The 21,844-nt window shown below is 46.1% G+C and overlaps 6 protein-coding genes across 6 annotated transcripts; 2 read left to right on the top strand and 4 right to left on the bottom strand.

Moving 5' to 3' along the window:
• Positions 1 to 2,285: 2,285 nt before the first annotated feature.
• Positions 2,286 to 6,365, bottom strand: PAAG_12063 (protein transporter SEC23; the record flags this gene model as incomplete). Its single annotated transcript, XM_015847603.1, has 11 exons — positions 2,286 to 2,299; positions 2,371 to 2,695; positions 2,779 to 2,899; positions 2,986 to 3,019; positions 3,539 to 3,552; positions 3,629 to 3,825; positions 3,936 to 5,033; positions 5,105 to 5,584; positions 5,676 to 5,970; positions 6,068 to 6,198; positions 6,273 to 6,365. The coding sequence occupies 11 exons, from the start codon at positions 6,363 to 6,365 to the stop codon at positions 2,286 to 2,288; spliced, it is 2,802 nt and encodes a 933-aa protein (XP_015702753.1).
• A 926-nt stretch (positions 6,366 to 7,291) lies between these two features.
• Positions 7,292 to 9,035, bottom strand: PAAG_05588 (DNA primase large subunit; the record flags this gene model as incomplete). Its single annotated transcript, XM_002792257.2, has 3 exons — positions 7,292 to 8,068; positions 8,164 to 8,711; positions 8,846 to 9,035. The coding sequence occupies 3 exons, from the start codon at positions 9,033 to 9,035 to the stop codon at positions 7,292 to 7,294; spliced, it is 1,515 nt and encodes a 504-aa protein (XP_002792303.1).
• A 1,144-nt stretch (positions 9,036 to 10,179) lies between these two features.
• On the top strand, positions 10,180 to 11,066 carry PAAG_05586 (adenylate kinase; the record flags this gene model as incomplete). The annotated part of the gene is made up of 2 exons (XM_002792255.2): positions 10,180 to 10,351; positions 10,453 to 11,066. 2 exons carry the CDS (start codon positions 10,180 to 10,182, stop codon positions 11,064 to 11,066), a joined length of 786 nt encoding a protein of 261 aa, XP_002792301.2.
• Positions 11,067 to 11,781: 715 nt separating this feature from the next.
• Positions 11,782 to 13,032, bottom strand: PAAG_05585 (hypothetical protein; the record flags this gene model as incomplete). The annotated part of the gene is made up of 2 exons (XM_002792254.1): positions 11,782 to 12,300; positions 12,505 to 13,032. 2 exons carry the CDS (start codon positions 13,030 to 13,032, stop codon positions 11,782 to 11,784), a joined length of 1,047 nt encoding a protein of 348 aa, XP_002792300.1.
• A 2,293-nt stretch (positions 13,033 to 15,325) lies between these two features.
• Positions 15,326 to 16,672, bottom strand: PAAG_05584 (peroxisomal adenine nucleotide transporter 1; the record flags this gene model as incomplete). Its single annotated transcript, XM_002792253.1, has 4 exons — positions 15,326 to 15,461; positions 15,549 to 15,786; positions 15,880 to 16,430; positions 16,569 to 16,672. 4 exons carry the CDS (start codon positions 16,670 to 16,672, stop codon positions 15,326 to 15,328), a joined length of 1,029 nt encoding a protein of 342 aa, XP_002792299.1.
• A 1,865-nt stretch (positions 16,673 to 18,537) lies between these two features.
• On the top strand, positions 18,538 to 21,446 carry PAAG_05583 (cysteine protease PalB; the record flags this gene model as incomplete). Its single annotated transcript, XM_015845628.1, has 4 exons — positions 18,538 to 18,585; positions 18,661 to 19,103; positions 19,172 to 19,400; positions 19,479 to 21,446. The coding sequence occupies 4 exons, from the start codon at positions 18,538 to 18,540 to the stop codon at positions 21,444 to 21,446; spliced, it is 2,688 nt and encodes an 895-aa protein (XP_015699854.1).
• Between the last annotated feature and the right edge of the window lie 398 nt (positions 21,447 to 21,844).

Raw genomic sequence — 21,844 nt, 5'->3', positions numbered from 1 at the left:
TAACATTTACAGGATATGCTATATAAGAGATTCCCATGGATCTGGCGACGACGTGAGGGGTCACAACCTTTGATATGATAACAGTGTCGAGGATCATCTGAATTTATTTTCCCACTTCAGAGCGGGATTGAAGAAAGCATATGGAAATTTACATATGTAAGCTACACTCATACTTTAACTAGGACTGATTGGATGCAGGTTTCCATAGAGTTACGACCACCTGGGCCAGTTACCGACGTCGGTGCTCACTTTAAATCTCGAAAGCTACCAACCGACGAACGTGCAGCGTAGATTATTATCATGACAAAATAGGATCGAAGCGAAATTTCCAGGGTTCGTCCGTCTATTACTTGGGCACCAACCTAACGAACCGGCATTCCTTACTTTTTTTTATTTTATTTTATTTTTGTTCGTTTTATTTTCCGGCTTGCATCGCATCTGGCAAACTCAACGTCGTGTGTCAGCCTGGTTAGTCGCCAACATCCATTCCTCCGCAACATCGCGTGCAACAACCAGCCAGGATGAACTCCGTCGAAGCGCTTGGCCCACCCGCCCGTCCAGCCAACTAAACATCCATAAATACTGGGAGCACTTTCTTATTTTCAGGAGCTGGCCACATGGCCAGAAATTAGTTGGTTCGTTGGAATATGCAATGGGTAGTTATCAAATTCTTTCTCTGTAAGCTAGTTAGCGGTGGCAAGGGAAACTATTTTTAGGTGCTTAAAAAAGTTATCATAGTTAACTACACAGCTGATTATGCACAAAGGTTGACATAAAGTTAGAGACTTGTACATAACAGCTGCTTGCGTGCATGAAATGCACTGCGCACTTAAGGAGTGTGGAATCCACTGTCAGATTTAACCCTGAATAAAAGGGAGAAAGCGATTCCAGGTTCGATATAGGGATATGACCGAATCATTTCATCTTGTTAGCAGGGTTTGTCTGCTAAAAAGAACGACACAGATCGATGTAGGGTGTTACTCCAGTAGATAAGATGTTTATTCCCATGCTCGATGCTTACAATTTGTAATCCCACATTAGAATCCCAACTCAATATAGAACAGTGTTAAATCTAGATAGTGGATCTAAAATAATACCTTGATGAAACGGAATTATCTGGATTTTCTTTTCCCGGTATCATTTCCAGTATCATTTTACGAAGCTTCCTCGAATCGGCAATTGGGACCTTACAGAGTACCAGTGAGCGCCACGAACAACCGTGCCGAGAATGGTCCAGTCCGACCCACGAACAGTGTTTGAGAGCTACATATCCTTAAAAAATTTCGGGAGCTCGTTTGAAAAACACACTAAATGAGGTTCTATATGGATCGCACTTTTATCAATGTTGGCAGACAGCAACCGTGAGCACTTTCGGGAGGAATCAGCTGCATGAGGCAACAACCGGAATATCATATGCAATGTTTGCAACAAATACAGGTGCTTCCGTTCGAAGGACTCAATTGGGCATAGGGGAGAAATATTTCGAATCTTCGAAGGAAAGCAGTCATCATCTCGAAAGCTTCAGGACTATGGGTTAAAAAATCACAAAGACAAAGCGGAGTTAAAGAAAAAGAGGCACATTGGAAATTAGATTGGAGATGTAAAAATATATTCTTGGATTTATGTAATGGAAGGAGTTAAATGGCCCTCAAGCCGATTAACACGGTAAAGCAGGGCACCTTCGATATCCCGCAAGAAACCAGTTACGTGTAACTGCATGTTGACCGCAAAAGATGGACCACCGTATCCACAGAATCAGCTCCACCTACCGCGAACGGGAAGAAAAGCTAATTTCAAAAGATACCGAGGTGAGTAGTTGGTCAGTTTTCACAGAGAAAAACTTTATCTTCTTTGAACCAAAATAGGCCTATACCATGAAGAAAAAAAGTCCCAGAAAAACAGTATGGTAAGGGCCAGAGTGTTGGCAAAGGTGGGGGGGCATGTCACGTACGAAATTGGTATTCGTTTCCTTGGTTTTGGGTTTTTCTATTTTTTTAAGAAAGGTAAAGATATTGTTGATATGGCAAATGAATGAAGGGGTATATAACTGGTATTGACAAAAAATAGGAAAAAGGTTAAAATGGCGGCCATATCTCATAAACCCACCTAGGCGGTCGACCAGATATTATTTCGAGTCAGGTTCTGTCTGCGCATGTAGGGTAACAACACATTATAGACAGTTTCATCGAAAAAGAAGAAAATAAAAAAATCCAATCGCCTCAGCTAATACAAAAGAATATTTGCTTTTTTCATTTTTTTTAAAAAAAAAATTTGGATCCGCTAATCTACTCCGAAGGAACTATTTTCATATCCGTTAGCACAGAGAACCAAACGCAAATTTTCAAAAACCCAAAAAAGAAAACCACATACTATCAATCTCCCCAGCCTTGACCTCATCGCTGATGTCTTTGGGGCTTCGTCCGTCAACCTGGCAGCCAACGCTGAAAGCAGTTCCGAGGATCTCAAGGACAGTTCCTTTCAGCTCCTTGGCCAAACTGCGCGAGCGCATGACGCGGGCAATCTCAATTATCTCGTCGAGAGGGATGGACTTGGTGTGTTTGATGTTCTTCTCCTTCTTGCGGTCACGGGGTGGCTCCTTGAGGGCCTTGATGACCAGGGAAGAGGCAGAGGGAACAACGGAGACTTGCGCCTGTCTGTTCTGGATGGTGAGTTTCACAGTGACGCGGAGACCTTTCTGTATTGGCAAGCAAGAAGAAGATGGTTAGCTGCCTAACTTCGATGGGAATTTGGCACTGGTTGCGATTTTCGACGACGTACCCAGTCACCAGTTGCCTTTGCAATATCTTCACCAATCTTCTTGGGGGAGAGACCGAGAGGACCGATCTTGGGGGCAAGAGCGGATTGGGCACCGACCTCACCACCTGTGGTCCGCAGGTGGCTATAGATAATGTTAGAATTGGCATGCAATGGTAATTCATTGCTGGATGATTTTGCCAAACGAGGTGTGAATGGAAGGGGACTTACATGATCTTCACCTCATTGGGGTCGAACTTGGGAGCTTTTCAAAATGCATAATCAGTCGCCAGTCACCATGTCATGATGACAACCAAGGGGACGATACTTACGCATGGCGAATGGGAAAGGTAGTCAGTCTGCCTTGGTGGTTATTGGGAGGTGGATGAGGTTTGGTTAAAGGAGCAAAAGAAAGCTTCCGTGAAAGTTTTCAGGAGTTTTGTAAGCTCTGTTAGCGTGCTGGCTAAGCGATCCGTTTTTGGACAATTAGGGCACAAACCTGAAACTCTAGTCACGTGATATATATATATATATATATATATATATTATATGGCTCCTCCCAAAGCTGCCAATCCATGAGAGATTAATCCTAGACAATTTTGGAACGTTGAACTATAAGAACTGGAATAAAAAAGAAAGCCTGGCAAATAAATGAAATGAAATTAAATTAAATTAAAAAGCTCCCGCTAAAAGATACATTACGGTCAAGTTACTAAAACATGGGCCTTAACTCAATTGTTGAACTTTACCATTGGACTACTCGAACCTCAATTTCAACTCGTACCCGAAACGGCCAATCTGAGTTTTTTGGTCAGCAACTCATTCACTCTATAACCATCGTGGATACATAACGGAGGGGGGAGTTGTTACTTACTTCATAAGATGATCCATGAATGTCTGGAGTGAAACATCATCCGTAAAAATAGTTTGTGCAGACTGCACTCCTCCCCCGTAGCCACCAGTGGAGTGAGTCGTGGATGGGTTAAGCTTGGAAAGTAAGAAACGAGCCTGGGAGCCACCTGCATCGCAAATGATGAAGCGAGGGAGCGGGAATCGATCTTGGATAAGTTCCTGTGAAAAAGAAGAATGGAGATGTTAGATAAACATGAATCAAAAAAAAAAAAAAAAAAAAAAAAAAAAAAAAAAAACTTATGTGTAGAGTAAATAGTAACAAAACATACCCTAGCATCTTCCTTGGGTTGGTCAAGAATAGCCTTGAAATTCTCATAACCTTCTTGCTCATGATAGCCCGCCTTCCGCCACGCCGCCATGGTTTCACCGTGGAAAATTAGGATATGGAAGAAAGTATCCAGGAGCAGTATATGTGCGGGCTGGATGGAAGCAGAGTCTAGCAGGACTGGTTGGCTGCCCTCCTGCTCTAGGGAGTAGGAATCCAAAGTGGGTTGGATCATAATGAGTGAGTTTCCAACATCTTCGTGGTTGAGGACATGTCTATAAAACGCGGTCTCATCGGGGGAATTGTTGAAAACCTGCAAAAATTGGCTTCGTCGCAGGTGGAACATGAACTGTGGATAGAGCGTGAAGTTCTTCTCCAGCCGGAATGAGGTGGGGTCGTCTTTTCTGTAGTCCGCGAAGCGAGAACAGAGCCTGATGAGCATTCTGTCAACCCATCTCAGGACATCGGGTCCGTCATCCACTTCGGATTTGAAGACTGCGATTCGAGACATGAGCACCGCAGCTGCTTCTTGGTCGAAAGATTGAGCGAGTGCTGAGTCGCCGGCTGGACTGCTGAAAGTTCGAGCAACGGTGGAGACTCGGAGATGGTATTGTCCAGACGAATGCTGATAATACGTCAAGAACTGGATCATGGCTCTATTAGGTCCCTGTTGCATCGGGGCTGGGCCTCCCTGGTTGGCGATTTCGAAATAGATACCGTAACTGGACATGGGGTCAATCCCACACATCTTCCACGAACAGGTATTACCAATACCACACTCAGTTTCTCCAACAGAATTCGATTTCTTGTTCAACGAGACGGCATGACCGATAAGGCCTGTCACCTTCAATTCCTTGGTTGTAAGCACCTCCAGCGAAGCATTGAAACCCATCAGAAGATTGTCATTCTGATCCTTATCGAATATTCGCACAAACGATTGTTTAAATTGGGAAGATGTAAAGCTATCCGTCAAGATCATATGGCCACCTGTAGAGTTCGCCAAACCTTTCATTTCAAGTAGACCAACCTGATCTAGGCAGCCAGCGAAGATATCAACAATGTGGCCATTGTGAGCAACACGCTTTGCAAGACTTTCATAGAACTAGAACGGGGGCGCGTCAGTTGCAAATCAAAAAAAGAGAACATGAAAACGAAAAGTAATGAAGTTCTGACCTTCAAAGCCTTTTTGTAATACTTAATATTATCCCGATCAATATCATGATGAGATCGCATGGGCTCCTTAAGCTGCGGCCCAACCACATGACCAGGACCCTCAGTAGCAGGACCGCTGGTGAAAAGCATAATACGACCTCCAGCACCCTGGAATGACGTCTCCATAAGCCCCACAGCGACACTGAGAGCAACACCAGTGCACCGCAACGGTCGCTTGTCATTAGCCACAGGCCACGGGTCCCGCTGTAATTGCTCGAGAACGTTCGTGATCTGGAAATCGGCTTGTTGCACTGGGAGCAGGAATCTTGCAGCTGGAGACAAGGGCAGGTTGGGCCGGCCAGGTTGCTGGGGCATTTGTGGACGAAGTCCTGGGGCAAGGAGGCCGAGCATCTCTTGGACCTGTTTCGCGGCGTAATCTTTGCTTCCTCTGAAGACATATGACTTGGCGCATTCGGTGTATCCTATTTCGTGGACTTGGGCCTAATGATTTTTTCCCAGTGGTTAGCTCATGTAGCTCTTTTGCAACTGCTAACACTTTGTTTCATTACGAGAGAGTCATGTGTGTCCTAACCATAGTGCCATAGGTAATCAAGCCAACCAATGCATTTGGGGGCAACAGGGAAAGGCTCATAATGAGAGAGTCTTTCACAGCCTTCAAGCTATCTTCCTCCTGGCACGTATCGATCACAAAGAGGAAAATAGGAGGTGCTGGAGCTGGCCTCGCAAGCTGGTATTCGATAGTGGTGCTCTGTGGATGAAGTTCGGGCGGGATTGCATTTTCGGTTATATCTTTGTAGTGAGGGGGGAGGGGGTTCCGTTGCAGACAGAAGGGACATATCCAGATTCGAGCACGAATATCAACGTTGCTATAACATCGACGTCAGTCATTGAGCAACCTGTCGCGAAGTTGACCGTCTGGGGGTGGGGTGGGGTCTATATGGAAATATATCAATTTCCACGTACGCAAATGGATTGAGAACAGCTCTGCAAGGCTGCTTGCAAGTGACGGGTTCGTATTGTAGCAAAGGAGATTCGGGCTTCTCTTTCAATGGTGTGTAGATGGCTCCAATTGGTACCACGAGCCGGGAAGCCTCCTATACATATATCGTCTTAGCGGGCTGCAAATTCATCACCCGGTGGAAGGGTGAGGGTGCGAAGGGCAACAAACCATGCGCGTGCTAGGGAAGGTATTCCAACTGAGCCTGATACCATCGCGGTCCTCAACTTCACTCCACTGGTCCTTCAATGCCTCGTAGTCCATGGTTGTGCTGGGGTGTCTTTAGATGCCCTCACTGATACAGACCATGAATGAACAGGTACAAATGGAATCGTTGGGCGGTGGCCGCTGGGGGTATATACTAGGTATTTCAGACGAATCCGCCCGGGGACACAACAAGCGGCGCCAGAAATGACTGTTGAAAGCCACCGGTCAGTGGATTCCAAACGAGGGTTAAAGGTTGATAACTTGCTTTGTTGTTCCAGCAACGTCTCTCGTAGTGAATGTTCCTGGTTTGTTGTTGCCATGGATGAAGCCAGGTTGCAGGAAAGCCGGGTTGTTGCAGTCCGCCGTAGTAATAGCTGACTATTCCCTGTTGGGTACAACTGTAAAAACCACTATCTGCTTAAACGCCAAAATTTTCTCCTCTCTTTTCTCTCCTTCAAAAATTATGACCTCGCCGACTTCAAATAAATACACATTACTTACCCTCAGCTTCTGTCATCCTCAATGATGTTGCTGTTTTCGCGTCGCGCGTAAAGAGATTGAAATTATTTATTTAATTTTTTTACCCATGGCTGGGCACCCGGCTTTGAGAGCTCATTTTGATGCTTTAGGATGAATCGGGAATCAGCAGCGGTAACATGTTCTGTGCTTTGCATTGATTGATTTATGTTGTTTACCTTCATTGCAATCTGATGTCTGGATAACTTATGGTGGGATCCTGGATGCATCTGATTGTTGCAATAGGGAGTGCAGTTCCATTTCAAGGCTATGCCAGGAAAGAAACACATTTTCCATAAAGAAATACATTTTCCATTTGAAAACCCGTTAAACCAAAAACAACCACTGAAATAACCCGCTATCACACCCTATGAATCCAAAGACGCCAGCCATCATAACAACAGAAGAAGAATAAAAATAACCATACACAGACAGGGGCATTACAATCTGTATACGCATAATCATCCTTACGTCGTCATCTCCACATCCTCCTTCGCAACCTGCCCCAAATTCTTCAACAAATAGCTCCGCTTAAAATACGTATTCGGATGCACAATCGTATCCAATTCAGTCTGACTCCACGTCCCCTCATCCCGAACCTTCTTAATCTCCGCCTTATGCACCCACTCAAACACCCGGCTGCACGCAAGGTGATACCGCGTCTTGCCCACATCCTCCTTCACTCCACGCAGCACATCCTTATCATTAACTCCAGTCGCCTGCAGCAAGGTGATGAGATTATCTACCGAAAAATGCCGGTAGGGGCATCCGTGCGTCTGCCCGGCGCCGGGTGAATTGTCTGTTAAAATCTTCTGGCAGGAGTAAGGTGGGTAGCCACGACCGCGACGGTTAACGTCGCCACCTACGTCGCCGTAGGCGTGGCGGACGTTGTATTTGTATTTGGAGTTGAATTCGTCGTCCTTGAATGTTTTGAAGGATTGGCGCCAGAATATAAGGGCGTCTTCGAGGGAGAGGCCGATGCCTTTTAGGAAGAGGGTGTATTGTAGGCGGCCGAAGTGTTTTAGGTGGGAGTTTTTGCGTAGCTGCATGTGTAGATTGCGCATGCAAAGTGGGAAGTGCTGGGAGAGAGCGTCTATGGATGATGCTGTGATGGGTGCCCCGGGCACTGAACCTTCCCCTTCGCTATAGCTGGAATCGGAGGTGCCGAAATTCTTCGAGAGATGGTCGAGAATCGGGGTTAGACGGTCGTCTTCATCTAGTCGGGGCAATGCTCGGCTTGTAAACTGAAACCAGACAGTTAGAATATGGGTATAGTGACAGCTTAGTTCCTAAGCGTTAACCAAAAAAAGGAGGAGAATTTATATCAGTATATCCACACCTCAAGTGCTTTCTCCAAACGAGCCGTGAATTCTGCAAGAATCATGCTAAGCTGTTCTCGCACGGGTACATAAGCCTTTCCCTTTTTCACAAACACGCCCCTACGCTCAACCAGCTCCGGCACCTTATCCCAGTCCACTTTAAACCAGCTCTCCTCATCCAGACGGCGGGCACCAAAGGTAGATGCAAGCAGGCTTTCGCCAAGTTCATGCTTCTCTTCATCTGAGACCATGACCCAGTTGAAATTGAGGCTCTGGACAAAGGCTTGGTTTTCCTTCGTGTCATCTTGTTGGAAGCGAAATTTAAAGAGCATGGTCTCGAGACGGGCAAAGCGGCGCCTTAGATCCTCTGTTGAAGAGAAGGCCAGACGGAGGATGAAGTGGGAGTAATGGTCTTTTCGGCGTTCATTTCGTAGGCGTTCGTCTACACCGGTGCTGGAGGATCTGTTTGAGGAGAGCGGGAGGAACTTTGCGAGGAGGGGTGTGATGTGGGCAGCTGTTTCAGCGGGGGACTTGTTTCGATATGAGCATGCTTCAAGCTCCGCAAGAACTAGATTTTTACATGAGTTAGTAACTTCAACAAGAATCAGAATAAGAGGTTACCAATTATTATTATTATTATTTTTAGAAAAAAGAAAAGGAAAAGAAATATATATATATATATATATAGATAGATAAACGCACTCCTCAGTCTGTCAATGGCCCACTGTTCGAATTCCTCCAGGGTGATCTCTTGGGTTGGGGGGATTTCATAGAAGTTGAGCCGGTGTGAATAATCATGCTGTTTGTAAGTAGGGGATGCGAATTGTTTCTTTTTGTAGTCGAGTCCAGCCCGACGCTTCGGGTCGATGCGAGATCTATCGTACTGAATCATTTGTGGATGCAATATATACGGGACACTAGAAGTCGTTAATCCAAAGTGGTGAGTGGTGAGTGGTGAGGTCGTAAAAGGTACGTGAGGTTTTTAACGCGTCGGGTTTTTTTTCGACATTGGGACGCGAATGACTGGGATCTGATTAACTAAGCAAAATTAAACCCGGGAATCGACCTATAGGTACGGGACTTCGGATTTGTTTCGGCTGCGAACACGCCAAGGAAAAATCCCCCCAAACACAGGCAAAACACAAGGAACCAAAATTTTCCTTAGTTGCAGAAAAGGAGCCAACATCACAGACTCTATTCTGGACCCCTTTCTTCCCGTTTCTCCGGATTATCATCACCCTTCTGTTGTGTAGTCCATGTATGCAGCAGGGGCTCTCAGGAAGGTGAAATCCCTAAATCCCCCTAGCTCTTCAGTCCCACGTCTGGGGGTTGGGGGGGGGAGGGGTCATTTAGGGTCTACCAAGGCTAGGTACGGCCTTCGCACAATGGATATCCTTGGTGGTACACCGGTGTAGCTGGCTTCATCCATACATCATCATCATTATCCGCAATTTCTCTCAGCGGTTGTGTCATTTATCCCCGGCTCTTGAATCTGGGGGAGAGTGGCGAACAAACGGTTGACGTTGAGCAATGGCGGCTGCTTGGTTGGCCACGTCTGCTGACTAAGCTCTCCCTCACCGAAAACCACAACCAACTAACCGTAGTTTGTCTAGTTTGTCTATTAACTGAGTTCACTACCTAAGAATTAGTTCCGCTAATATAAAATCCGGAGGGCGAGCGAGAACAAGTCGCCAGTCCACCCACCCACTCACTCCCTCCTCGACCTCTTCTACTGTACACCCCACTTCCTTTTAATTTATGCCACCCCTCTCTCTCCCTTTTTCTTTGCTTCCGATCTTGACCTGCTCTTCACCAATGTATATTTCTGCTTTTAAATTACCTATCTTTGTGTATTATTATCTGGCAGGATGATTTAGACATTCCCCTATTCGCTTGTTCCTCAATTGCCCCCTTTGTATATTCTTACTTCCAAATATTCCTATCCTGCGCCTTCAGATAAGCCTGCCTAAATCTTAAGAAGGGACCACCAACCCGGCCATCATCCTATTGCCAGACCCCATTCTCGTGAAGGTATAATGACCCGGGCAACGAAGCAGTTGAAAAAGGCGGCGCGAATCATCCTCATTGGAGCCCCTGGCGTGGGGAAGGGTACCCAAACTGAACGCTTGATCAAGAGGTACCCCCAGCTCGCATCCATCAGTTCCGGGGACCTCCTGCGACAAAATGTCCGTAGCAAGACTCCTCTAGGTATATATATATATATATATGTTCATACATACAACTCTCTCAGCTTCCTCTTCAAAATTACATCTCCAACATTTTAACTAACAATGATTAAAAACACTTAGGTCTCAAGGCGGAGTCTACCATTCTAGCGGGAGACCTCGTGCCGGATAACATCATCCTGGAGCTGATTTCCTCCGAACTCTCGTCCAAGGGTTGGCTCTCCGCCCTTCCTACCACTTCCACTACTTCCACCTCTGCTACTCCCCTTGCTGCTGCTGCTGCTGCTGCTACTACTACTCCTACCACCCCCGCCACTCCCATCCTAAACCCCAGCGCCTCCTTCATCCTCGACGGCTTCCCCCGCACAGCAACCCAAGCTACAAGCCTCGACCGCCTAATCCCCATAAACCTAGTCGTCCACCTCCTCACCCCGCCCGCCGTCATCATTTCCCGCATAGCATCGCGCTGGGTCCACGCTCCATCCGGCAGAGTCTACAATACCAACTTCAACGCACCTAAAGTCGCGGGCAAGGATGACATTACCGGTGACCCCCTGGTGCAGAGGGAGGATGACTCCGTGGAGACGTGGAGGCAGCGGCTGCGGAAGTTTGAAGAGACGAGTAAGTCGCTTTTGGAGCATTATGAGAAGAGGGGGTGTTTGTGGAGGGTCGAGGGGGATTCGAGTGATGAGATTAGTCCGAAGCTTTTTGAGGAGATTGAGAGGAGGTTTGCGTAGGAATTTTATTGGTGGATGTGGTATATACATACCCTAGCTGCGTTTGGAGTTTCATATCATTGTCTTATTAGACTCTTATTTTTCCTTCCTTGGCTTGGTCGCCTTTTGGCAACTCCCGCTCGCTCTGGAGAGTGTCCAAGCCGTGTAGGTTTCCTTTCCATATTGACCCCTTTCTCTGGGAAAAGCGGATGCATTCGTCCACTCTATCTTATATATACTATCTAGGTGCATTCCAGATATCTCTGTAGATACTATATCTTCCAGTCAACAGCCTCACAGCTGTGCGGATATCATCTTCGTAACAATATATTTAAAATAAAATCAGAAATAAAAAAGCTCCATAACATTTACTCATTGATACGGAATACAAGCATATAATCTAATATTTATTAATCTTGTTTGTCTTTATCATCATCTTTCCCTCTCCACCTCAAGAATATTCTCATAAATCATCATACAAAAAGATTCCAAACAGAAAATCGCCGGTATCAAACAAAAACACAGAGGCTCATCAAAGATATAAATAAAGAAAACAAGAGTTAAAAACTCCACCCATGCAAGCACGAAGCATATGCAGCATACATATATGCATATCATAGTCACAGCGTAAACAGACATCAAGAGAAAACAGTAATGAAAAAGCATATATGCATCGCAAACGCTCCCAAAACGAACCCACAAGATCAAGCAAGTAAAGAGAGGAATCCCCACCGAACTAATTCTTCTCCCCATTCACCCCCAACTCTCCCATTCCCCCAACACCAGCAGCAGCAGCAGCAGCAGCAGCAGCAGCAGCAGCAGCAGCAGCAGCCTTCTCCCCCTCCACCCCTGCCATCCTATTCTTATACTCCCTCGGACTCTCCCACCCAACCCCCTTCCACCCTTTCCACAACCCCCTCCCCCTCCTCTTCGCCACCTCCTCAGCTCTCCGGTACTTACTCTCCTTCCCCTCCCCGCCAAACTCCACCCCACTCTTCGCCTCATAGACCGTCGCCATCCCCGCTCGCAGCATTTGTAACCCGACATCCCGCCGCAGGAATATCCACGGGAATCGCCGCACGTAGACTGTCGCAACGACTCGGCCGTATTGGTCCTGGCGGTAGGGAAAGACGCGCACGCGTTTGTTGAGGAGGTAGTTCGTGAGCCAGGTGTGGGCGGCGTGGGAGTAGGGCTGGGCTGGGCGACCGAAGTGGGGGAGTTCAGGGGCGTCGATACCTGCAAGGCGGATGTGGATCTGCGGGTGTATGGGGGGTGTATGTGTCAGAGGGAGGTTGTATTTTGTGTGTTTTGGGGACAACAATTGAGATGAAAATAGGGAGTATGGGGAGTATGGGGAGGAAGGGGGAGGAAGGGGAGGAAGGGGGTTAACAACTTAGGGTCGAGGCCAACCAAACTGAAAAATTATCAATCCTCAAGAAGTGCATAAAAGAAAACATACAGTCCGATCCTTCAACTCCTTCTTCACCCTTGGCACCCTCCGAAACGGCAACCATTCCCACCCCGCCAACCGGCCGCCGGGCGTATGATACATGCGAAAATTATCTCCATCGCCCACGCTCGTAACGCGTCCAAACAAACTGCGTTTATGAAAATAGGTTGGCGAAATGTTCGTTGCGAGAGGGATGCGGCGTAGGTATTGGCGGTGGATTCTCACGCAGAACAAGATGCCGCCGGTTAGAAGGAGGGTGGGGATTAGGTTTCGCGGGTCTTTGAATTCGCCTGCCCAGTCGTGGGCGGTGAGGGAGGTGTTCCAGTCTCGTCTGGGGTTGGAAAAGGAAGCGGTAGCTTGGGTAGAGCAGCTGGCGCAGGGGGGATGCGATGGGGATGGAGATTCCGGGGTTAGTGGTGGGCGTTTGTTGATGTTGTTGTCGTAGTCGTCGTCATCGTCGTCATTGTTGTTGCTGTTGTTGTTGTCTTTGTTATTGGGCGCCTGTTGCGATCCGGACGACCAGAAGAGCCATCGCATCGCGATATATTTATTCCCTTGTTCTTACTCTATATATGGGGATGTTTACTCGATATGTGAGGATATAAATTGCGACGAAAAGAGGTTTCTGACTGGGGTACCCGTGCGTGGTGTTATTTAGTTGAATAGAGCTGTTTTGGCGGGCGCTTTTTTAAGATGACAGTGACACCTTGGGGGGCAGCTTCGAAATTTTACTGGAGCTCGGCAAACAACAGACATTTACCAGAGATACAGGAGGATATAGAGAGAAACAAAACAAGTCCACCAGCTTGATATGTATTGAAGATACGCAGAAAGCTATTTCTTCACCATTACTATTACCCTACTAACTAGTTAACTAACCTAGTTAACTAACGTAATCCACAGGTGAATCAGCCTTCAAATCTCAAGTACCCTCTTTAACTATTTAATTAAGCCATTTCAAACCACAAGAATGCCACCAATTCACAATAAAAATCCAAAACCCTTTAAAGAAATAGAGGACAGATTTGAGCTTGCAATTATGGCTCTTAAAAAATCAAGAAATAACTTCAATTCGTGAGGCTGCTCACTTATATGAGATATCTCATTCTGCTTTTCAAGACCGACTTAATGGCAAGTCTTCAAGAGCAAATTTACGCGCAAATTCCACTTAATTAACCCAGGCTGAAGAGGATAGGCTTGTTGAATGAATGCTGAGCCTAGCTAAACAAGCAATACCTCTCTGTGACCAGCATTTGTGGAGAATATGCATATTAATTTTTAAAAGTTAACATCTACAAGAAGACCGATTTGACTAACTTTTAAATTGAAAACTTGGTATTAGTTCTAATAATTGAATCATAAGTGAGATTAAATTAAATAACTTATTAAAGAATTTCTTTCTGCTGTGAATTCATATAAAATTATTATTTATCTTTTTTATTATAGATGATCATGATAATTATTTTACTTTAAAATTTAATTATATTTGTAAGAAGAGAATAATTATTTTTATATATTATCACATTTATTACTTTTATTGCAGTTTTTAGATGTAAGTGTTTTTATAATTTAAATAAATATATAAAGATTTAATGAAAAAGTATATGTAGTTTGAATTTAATATTATCAAAAAGACTGATTTTCTATATATGTACTCTACCTTATACAGAGACCTTAAAGACTTATATTATTCAAGACAAGTTCAAAATCACTGATATAGTCTTATTTGAATCTGATCAAATATTCAATAACTGAATATTCAACTTAGAACTTCTATTTTCTTAGTTAGGTAATTTAGCAATTTTTATCATTTGCATAAGCAGATGAATAAAATTAAGGATCTTAGAAGGCAGAGGCTTAAGAACTTTTCTCAAAGTCTTATACAAGATTTGTTCAAATTATCAAGGTCTATAAACATGAAATGATTAATGCTACTACTATTATGAAAAAGTAACATCAGAATATATTTGTAATGGATGTGCTACTGAGTACGCCCCTAGCACTTCCTTATAACAAAAAGACGAATTCGTTAAAAGGAGAAAAGAAAAAAAAAAAAAAAAAAAAAAAAGAGAGAGAGAGAATGAAACCTACGAAGGTGGGGGCAGAGTTATATACGGGTCAGGCTAATCATCAAATTCAATGTGAAGGAGGAATAACTAGAGAAGAAGCTGTTGAGACTATTATTCCATCTGTTGAGTCTATTGAGCTGACAGTTATTTAAATAATCCTCTGCCCCTAGGGCCTCAGAGTCTATGCCACATTCATGAGCGCCACCGAGGTGCAGCAATTAATTCTCTCAGGCATAAAAGAACAAGATGTCCCAATCCTAGTGTCATTTAATTTAGTTTAAATAGGTGGTTGTTGAATATAGATAATTGCTCATTTAGTTTTTGCTGGCTGACTCGCTTGTTTGGATTAAACGGTTAACTAACAAGTTTAACTACAGATCTAACTATATCTTGTGTCTTCAATTATTTATCGTCATCTTCTTTCCACCCAATGAGTTGCTGGATAAATAAACAGCGAAATGTCGCTCCTGAAAACCATTTCTGATTTCATTGAAAAATAGTTCCAACCAGCTTCTAAGAAGCTCTGAATATAAAACTACATCATTCATATGGAAACAAGTATGCAAGCTTTCCTCGGTGTATATATGTACCTATATATCTTCTAAGTAACACCAAATGCCAGCCGCTCAAAATGCAAGAAGCAAGGTTGTATAAATAGGCGATGGCAGAAGCAAAAGTATGAGTACAAAAGGAGAAAACATAGAATTATGTAAACTGTACATTCATTTTAAGAAATTGCTGTAAATTTCATGACCGACCATTCATTTCAAAGTTACGGGAAGGGAAGCCTTCGCCTTCTCCGCCGCTTTCTCCGCTGCCTTGTTAGCAGCTTTTTGGAGTCTGGCCTTCTTGATCTTTTGGACATATGCAAAGAAGAAGATGAAAAGCAGTTCAACCCTATGTGATGTCAAAACATTAGATTGTTAATTTATCCGAGCGGAAAAAAGAATTACTTGGGTTGGAGTATAGAGAAGTAGTTCATACCGTTCTTTCGTCATCATCAAAAATCCCTGAACAAGGAGCCCCTTCAGTATCTGAGGGCCGATTCCTTTGAACAATGCCAGTGGCCCTTCATGCTCGATGATATACTTCATTACTTCACCGAAGCTTTTGAAGGGCTTGCCCTGGCGGACTGGAGGTGGTCGGGATTGGAGTCCGACCTTGGCCACGATCAACGGCTGCGTGACAACGGTCGCGAGAGCCTTGGAAGCAGCGCCCAACACTGTCATTCGCACAAAAATTAGCACTTTATTTGTGATATCGGCGGCAAAAAATACTGCTATTTGAGGGGGCATAGGGACATATTTCGACTAACCGAAAGCTTCCCATGGCTGCAGATTTTCTTTCCCAGAGAACAGGACGTCCTTCAATCTCTCATAGACTCCGTATGTGATGGCCGGATTGACCACAAGCACCAGACTGGCCTTGAGTCCTCTCCACAGCCCACTCCAGCCATCTTCACTGTTAATGACTTCTTTTCCGGTGTCGATCAGGCCTTTCTTCTCCCCCTTGGCCTGCGTCTGTTGCCTGGTGGTAATAACCGCGACGGGGATTGTGAAGAGCTGCGCGATGGCACCCGCAACGGCTCCGAGGGTAAGTTCCATGGCTGTGCCTGGATGTTGCTTCCCGCGGGATGAAGAGGTGTATAGCGTCCGCACAATCGTATACCAGTAGAAGTACGCGAAGTTGGTTGAGGCTACGCCGAGAAGGGAGCCACTGATGCCGGTATAGAGGCCCTGGATACCCTCGTCCGCGATAATTTTGTGAATTGCATCCAGAGTAGAATCATAGTGGACTGGTTCGCCGGGAACGTGGCCATTTTCGGTTTTTGAAGATTTAACCTGGACTTGTAGCCGAGTTTTCGCGCTGTTTTCACATCGCATATTAGCTCCTGCGTTGTTCCTTTTCTTTTCTGGCCCGCCCCCCCCTCTCTCCTCCGCGGGGGTACTCTTTTTCTATGGATTTGTTCAATGATTGGAGGGTCAGGGCTCAAGAGAGGCTCACATGTCCAATGGATATAACAAAGCATTCGCCAATACAGCACCTGTAGCCCCTGATATTGCGCTTTGCATTGGCGACAGGCGCATATGCTTCGACTGACCGGCCATTAGGCCAAAGGGAAAAGGGTTGACTTTCGCTAGTCGATGAGTTCTAGTAGCCTTTCTTCCCTTTTTTTTTTTTTGGGGGGGGGGGGGGGAGGGAGTCTGGAATTATTTCTGCAAAGTCAGGCGCGGAGGGGAAGCGCGGGGAGAGAGTGAGGGCGGACAAACGGGCAACCGGGGCCAAAACCGAGTCAACGAAAAGGAAAAGATATCCGCCTTAACGCCGTCTGTTCTCGAAAACGGATTAAAAAAGCAAAGCCAAAGGGAGGGCGAAAAGGAGAGGAGAATAATACAAGAAGGATTGCCCAAGGGAGAAGAAGAAGCTACGAAGTTTCCGTTTTGTTGTTATTTATTTCGCCGTCTGCTGCGGCGGCGACGGGTTTTGGCTGGTTGACTGGCTCGGGCTCCCGGGCGGAGGCGGATACAGCGCTTGAGCCGAGGCATCCAAGTCAGGGGGGGCCGATGCTTGTTTGAGGGAGAGATCCGAACAAAAACTTAGATGTTGATGCAAATTTTCCACTTGAACTCGCTCAGATAGTTAAATAAGAGCCAGAAAAACTAACTACATAACCGGCGACGCGACCTAATGATTTGGTTGACTACTGCCCGTTGACCACAGACAGTATTTCTGCTCGATTTTTCTGTTTTCTGCTTTTTTTTTTTTTTTTTTTCTCTTCGTCTTCTTTCCCTCTCGCCACGCAGAGCTTGTAAAATTCCCCCCCCCCCCCCCCCCCCCTTCCAGTTTCTAGCTCTGCTGTGAAATTGGGGCCCGGGGCGGAGTAACTAAGTGGTTTCAGCGGAACCGCTCAACCCACCGCGATATGCCCGTGAAATTTTACGTTTCAAGGTTGCAGCTGAGCATTACCCGGTCTTCAAAGCTATTCGAAACCCTTTTCCAGCTTGCTCAGGGTTTGGAAGAAATGCTAGCTAGCTTTCTGCTGCGTTGAAATTTATCCCGGGACGCCGAGGGGCCAAAGGGAAAAGCCGAAGAATGTACTCCGTAGTTACAGGCTGCCGTGGCACTCTCATTAAAGCAAAGCCCATACTTTCCTCCAAATTACTGGCAAACTTCATGCAATAGTGAGGATTCTGCTATCCCTGCTGAAAATAGGGGAAATAACAACCGTCCTCGTCATTCTTTAATAGTCAAGTAGTCAATCGCTCGCTCAGTTGGGCCTGAGCCTTATTTTTGGATCGAGATATCACCTTGTAGCAACGCCTCCGCCTCCGCCTTTCCCCCCCCCCCCATCCCCACTCTTCTCTCACCCTCGAATACATTTCAAATAAGAGATAGATAATAGAACTGTGCTGCCAAATCCCGGTTCGGAAAAGAAATAAGAATTTTGAAGGCAATATATTATTGACCACCTCGGATGTCGGAGTTTCGGGCATTTTGCGGGCTTGACTTGGATGCTGTTGGATTTTCTTCAGGGTCGTTTTTGTTCCTTAAGGAACCCTGGCTGCAACTCCTCTTGCACTGATCGTCACTTTAGGCAAAAACCCCCAATCGATCGATCCTAAACAAAACCCTAAATAACCAGCCTTAGCACCATTCTAGTGCTGCCGCAACTAAAACCACAACGACTCCACTCAAAAGGTCCGACCAAGCAACACACTCAACCCCTTAGCTCAGTTGTCGGTGACAGTTTGTGGTTGCATTATCGTGATCGTCACCACTCTCTTATTGTCTTATTGGTGCTTCCTCACCACCAGAATCATCCAGGGGATCTTTAACCAAGCATCCGTCGCTCGTTTTGGGCTTTGCTGCGGTTAAACACCGGTGCGCCCCCCAACCTGACACCTCTGCCTGCCAAGGCTTGTTGTTTTCTTGGGCGTAGACGTATCTGTCCTGTCGCGTCCGGGAATCGCAAATGTCCCAGTCATCATCGACGCCGGGAGAGCTCGAGATTAAGGCTCAGGTAATATCCACCAATGGACATATATGTTATGTTGATAATGTCGCGGAAAAAAATTCCCTAGACTGACACCTTGAGCAGAAGGCGGAAAATGATATGTCTGCTGCAGAGACACAGAGCTCAGCTCTAGATGCCGCAATCAGCGCTGTTGAGAGTTACCTGGGCGCCCTCAAGTTGGCTAGTTCTCCCAGTGAGAGACAACGACTGGATGCCAAATGCAAGGAGCTCCTTAGAATGGCCGAAGAAATTAAAAGGTCCAAATCGTGGTGTCAAGACCAGTCGCGCGCCAACAACGGCAGCAGTGCCACCACCAGTGCCAATGCCAGTGCCGGTGCCAGCAAGAGGAAGATCAGTAGTGTGAAGCCCAAACTTCGAGAGCCAGTCTCGCAACGGCAGCTGTCGAATAGAGAGCAGATCATTCTGCTGGAAGACTCGAAGCTCAATGGATTTGTCTTCCCTCCATGGCAGAGTGTGCCTGACCCAAGTGAATTCGAATTAGATGAAAGTGGTCAGCTATTTACGTATGTATAGTTGGGAGATTATAGAGTTTCTCCCCCAGATAGTTAGGACAGGTCTGACGCGAGGATAGGGACCAATATGATCTCCGACTCTCAAATTTGCAGCTACAGCATTATAACGGCTGGAAACGCGCTTCAGAAATGTCAGCCGCTAAAGTGCCATTGGATCGTCGGGGGAGCCCCAACCAGCCGTTGGGAGACGCGAAGTCTATTGATCTAGTACAAGACGTTACGACGGATTGCTCAGTTGTTGCTAGTCTTTGTGCTGTGATCTCACAGGTGGAAAGAGGATATTCGAAGGTCTGGCTAACCTTTTCGCGTCCGTCAATATTTACTGTATGTATAATAGAAGTTTGCGTTGACAAAAGAGGTCCACAGGTTTACGCCATAAAGTTTTATCCGTCAGAGAAGGAAACCTTGCGCCCAAAGCCGTCAAAGTCCGGGAAGTATATATTCCGGATGCACTTCAATGGATGTTATCGAAAGGTTGTAGTTGATAACCGCCTTCCCTCATCCAAAACCTCAAGGTTCCTTCATGTCACTGACAGGAATGACCCTGAGCTCCTATGGCCGGCACTGGTTGAGAAGGCGTATTTAAAACTTAGGGGAGGCTACGATTTCCCAGGAAGTAATTCTGGTACCGATCTATGGATTCTGACTGGTTGGATCCCGGAGCAAATATTTCTCCATGAAGAGGATATGATCCCTGGGCAACTTTGGACACGACTGTTCAATGCATTCAACTATGGCGATGTATTAATCACTGCTGGCACCGGAGCGTTTACTGAGCTGGAAGAAAAGGAACTCGGCATAATCGGCATGCATGACTATGCAATTCTTGACATGAAGGAAAACAATGGCCGTCGCCAGTTCCTCGTAAAGAATCCTTGGGCAGCAGGTACCGTTTGGGAAGGAATTGGACAGTCCGAGCCCCCTGCTGCAGGGGAGTGTGACAACAACAACAACAACAACAACTACAATGGGAGGCAGAGGCGCAATTATCCCATGTCTCCCGGAACATTCTGGACAGACTGTGATAAATTACTTCAGAATTTCGAATGCCTATATTTAAACTGGAATCCGGTCCTCTTCTCCTTTCGCCAGGATATCTATTTTACCTGGGATCTTTATGCTGGTAGATCGGGTCCCGGCTGCTTCGAGAGAAACCCACAGTTTTCTGTAAGTTCCAAGTCAGGTGGTTCTGTCTGGCTTTTATTGAGTCAGCATTTCGCGACCGATGATTATCTCCTCTTCAGACACCAATTTGGTGACATATTGAAGGGGAAGGTTGAGCATGGTTTTACTAGCCTCTGGGTTTTCAATAATGACGGCCAGAAGGTTTCCTTAAGTGAGGGTGTTCTCCATCGCGCTCCCTTTGTCGATTCGCCCAACACCCTAATGAGATTTGAGATGCCCCCCAACAATACCTATACTGTAGTGGTTGCAGAGCAGTCTCTGCGGAGGGCAACCCGTAACTTTTCTCTATCTGGTTTCTCAACCGGTTCGTTGACCATATCACGCGCTTCTGACAAATACATACATGTTCAGTCCCTAGAGACTGCTTGGACAAAATCAACAGCCGGAGGCAACTTGGAGTCAGGGCGATACCCAACAAATCCTCAATTTAAGATCGAGACCATAGACACATGTGACATTGCTGTGTTGCTAGAGACGCGGGATCCCGAACTTGCTACGCACGTCAAGGTAGTGTGGTCAGGAGGCAAGCGTGTGTCCACCGTCAAGTCTCGGGACGTTGCCTTTGCCAGCGGAGATTATCGCCGTGGTAGCTCTCTGGCTGAATACGTTCACTTGCCCAAAGGATCATACACCGCTGTCTGCTCAACGTTTGCTCCCGACCAGGTCGGGAAGTTTACGTTGTGGGTTAAATCGACAAAGGAATGTGCGGTGTCGCTCTTACCACCGGAAGGAGCAGGACGTTTAAGTACCCTGTCCAACGTCGGCGAATTTCCACCGGGCACGGAGAGGATTCTTGCACCCATTACTTCATCGCGGCTAACCAAGGCTAAGGCGATCGCCAGGTTCAAGGGCTCATGGATAGGATCTCGGATTGTGGCGCCTTCTCCGATTCTGATGTCTATTGAACTTGGCCAGGGCCCCTATAAGAAGGTATTTGAATTCTCTAACGATGGGCATTTTAATGATGCCGCCTCTGGGGTACGGATCGAGGATTTTGATATACAGCCCCTTTTCAACCAACTGGGGGGACTGTGGCTTGTTGTGGAACGCGTTGGGGGTCCTGAGGGTGAAGTCTATGACACTCTTCAGGTGGAGATTTTGTCGGAGGATCGGATTGAGATTGGCGCATGGGGAGTTGGTGGAGGTTGAGTTAGGAGGTTCTGTTGCGTTCATTGCCCCTCCATACATGTATCTAGAGTATCTCATTGGGCTGAGGAGATGGACGATGGTCATTGGTTATTGACGATTCGGCAATTTGGATGGGAGAGCTCGGGGGGCGGCGTTTTGGTATCATTTCGCAAAGTGGCAAATGGAGTCCTGGCTTCCATGGTTGCTGGAGCTAGATACCATTTCTCTTTTAACTGAAGCAATTGGAATTTATCATCTTGGCTATTTACTCTCTGCCACAGCTCCAGTACCCCCATGGATATTACGTTCATACGTTTGCAACACATAATCAATCCTCGATTAGGCAATGTTCTAGAAGCCCTGTATGCAGCTGCCGCAGCCCCCTGTCAGAGTGCTGACTAAGCTGTCGACAAGTCACG

Source organism: Paracoccidioides lutzii, assembly GCF_000150705.2.
Source record: "Paracoccidioides lutzii Pb01 unplaced genomic scaffold supercont2.15, whole genome shotgun sequence".
In the NCBI taxonomy this organism is placed as follows: Eukaryota; Fungi; Ascomycota; class Eurotiomycetes; order Onygenales; family Ajellomycetaceae; genus Paracoccidioides; species Paracoccidioides lutzii.
This window is presented reverse-complemented; position numbering and strand designations above follow the sequence as displayed.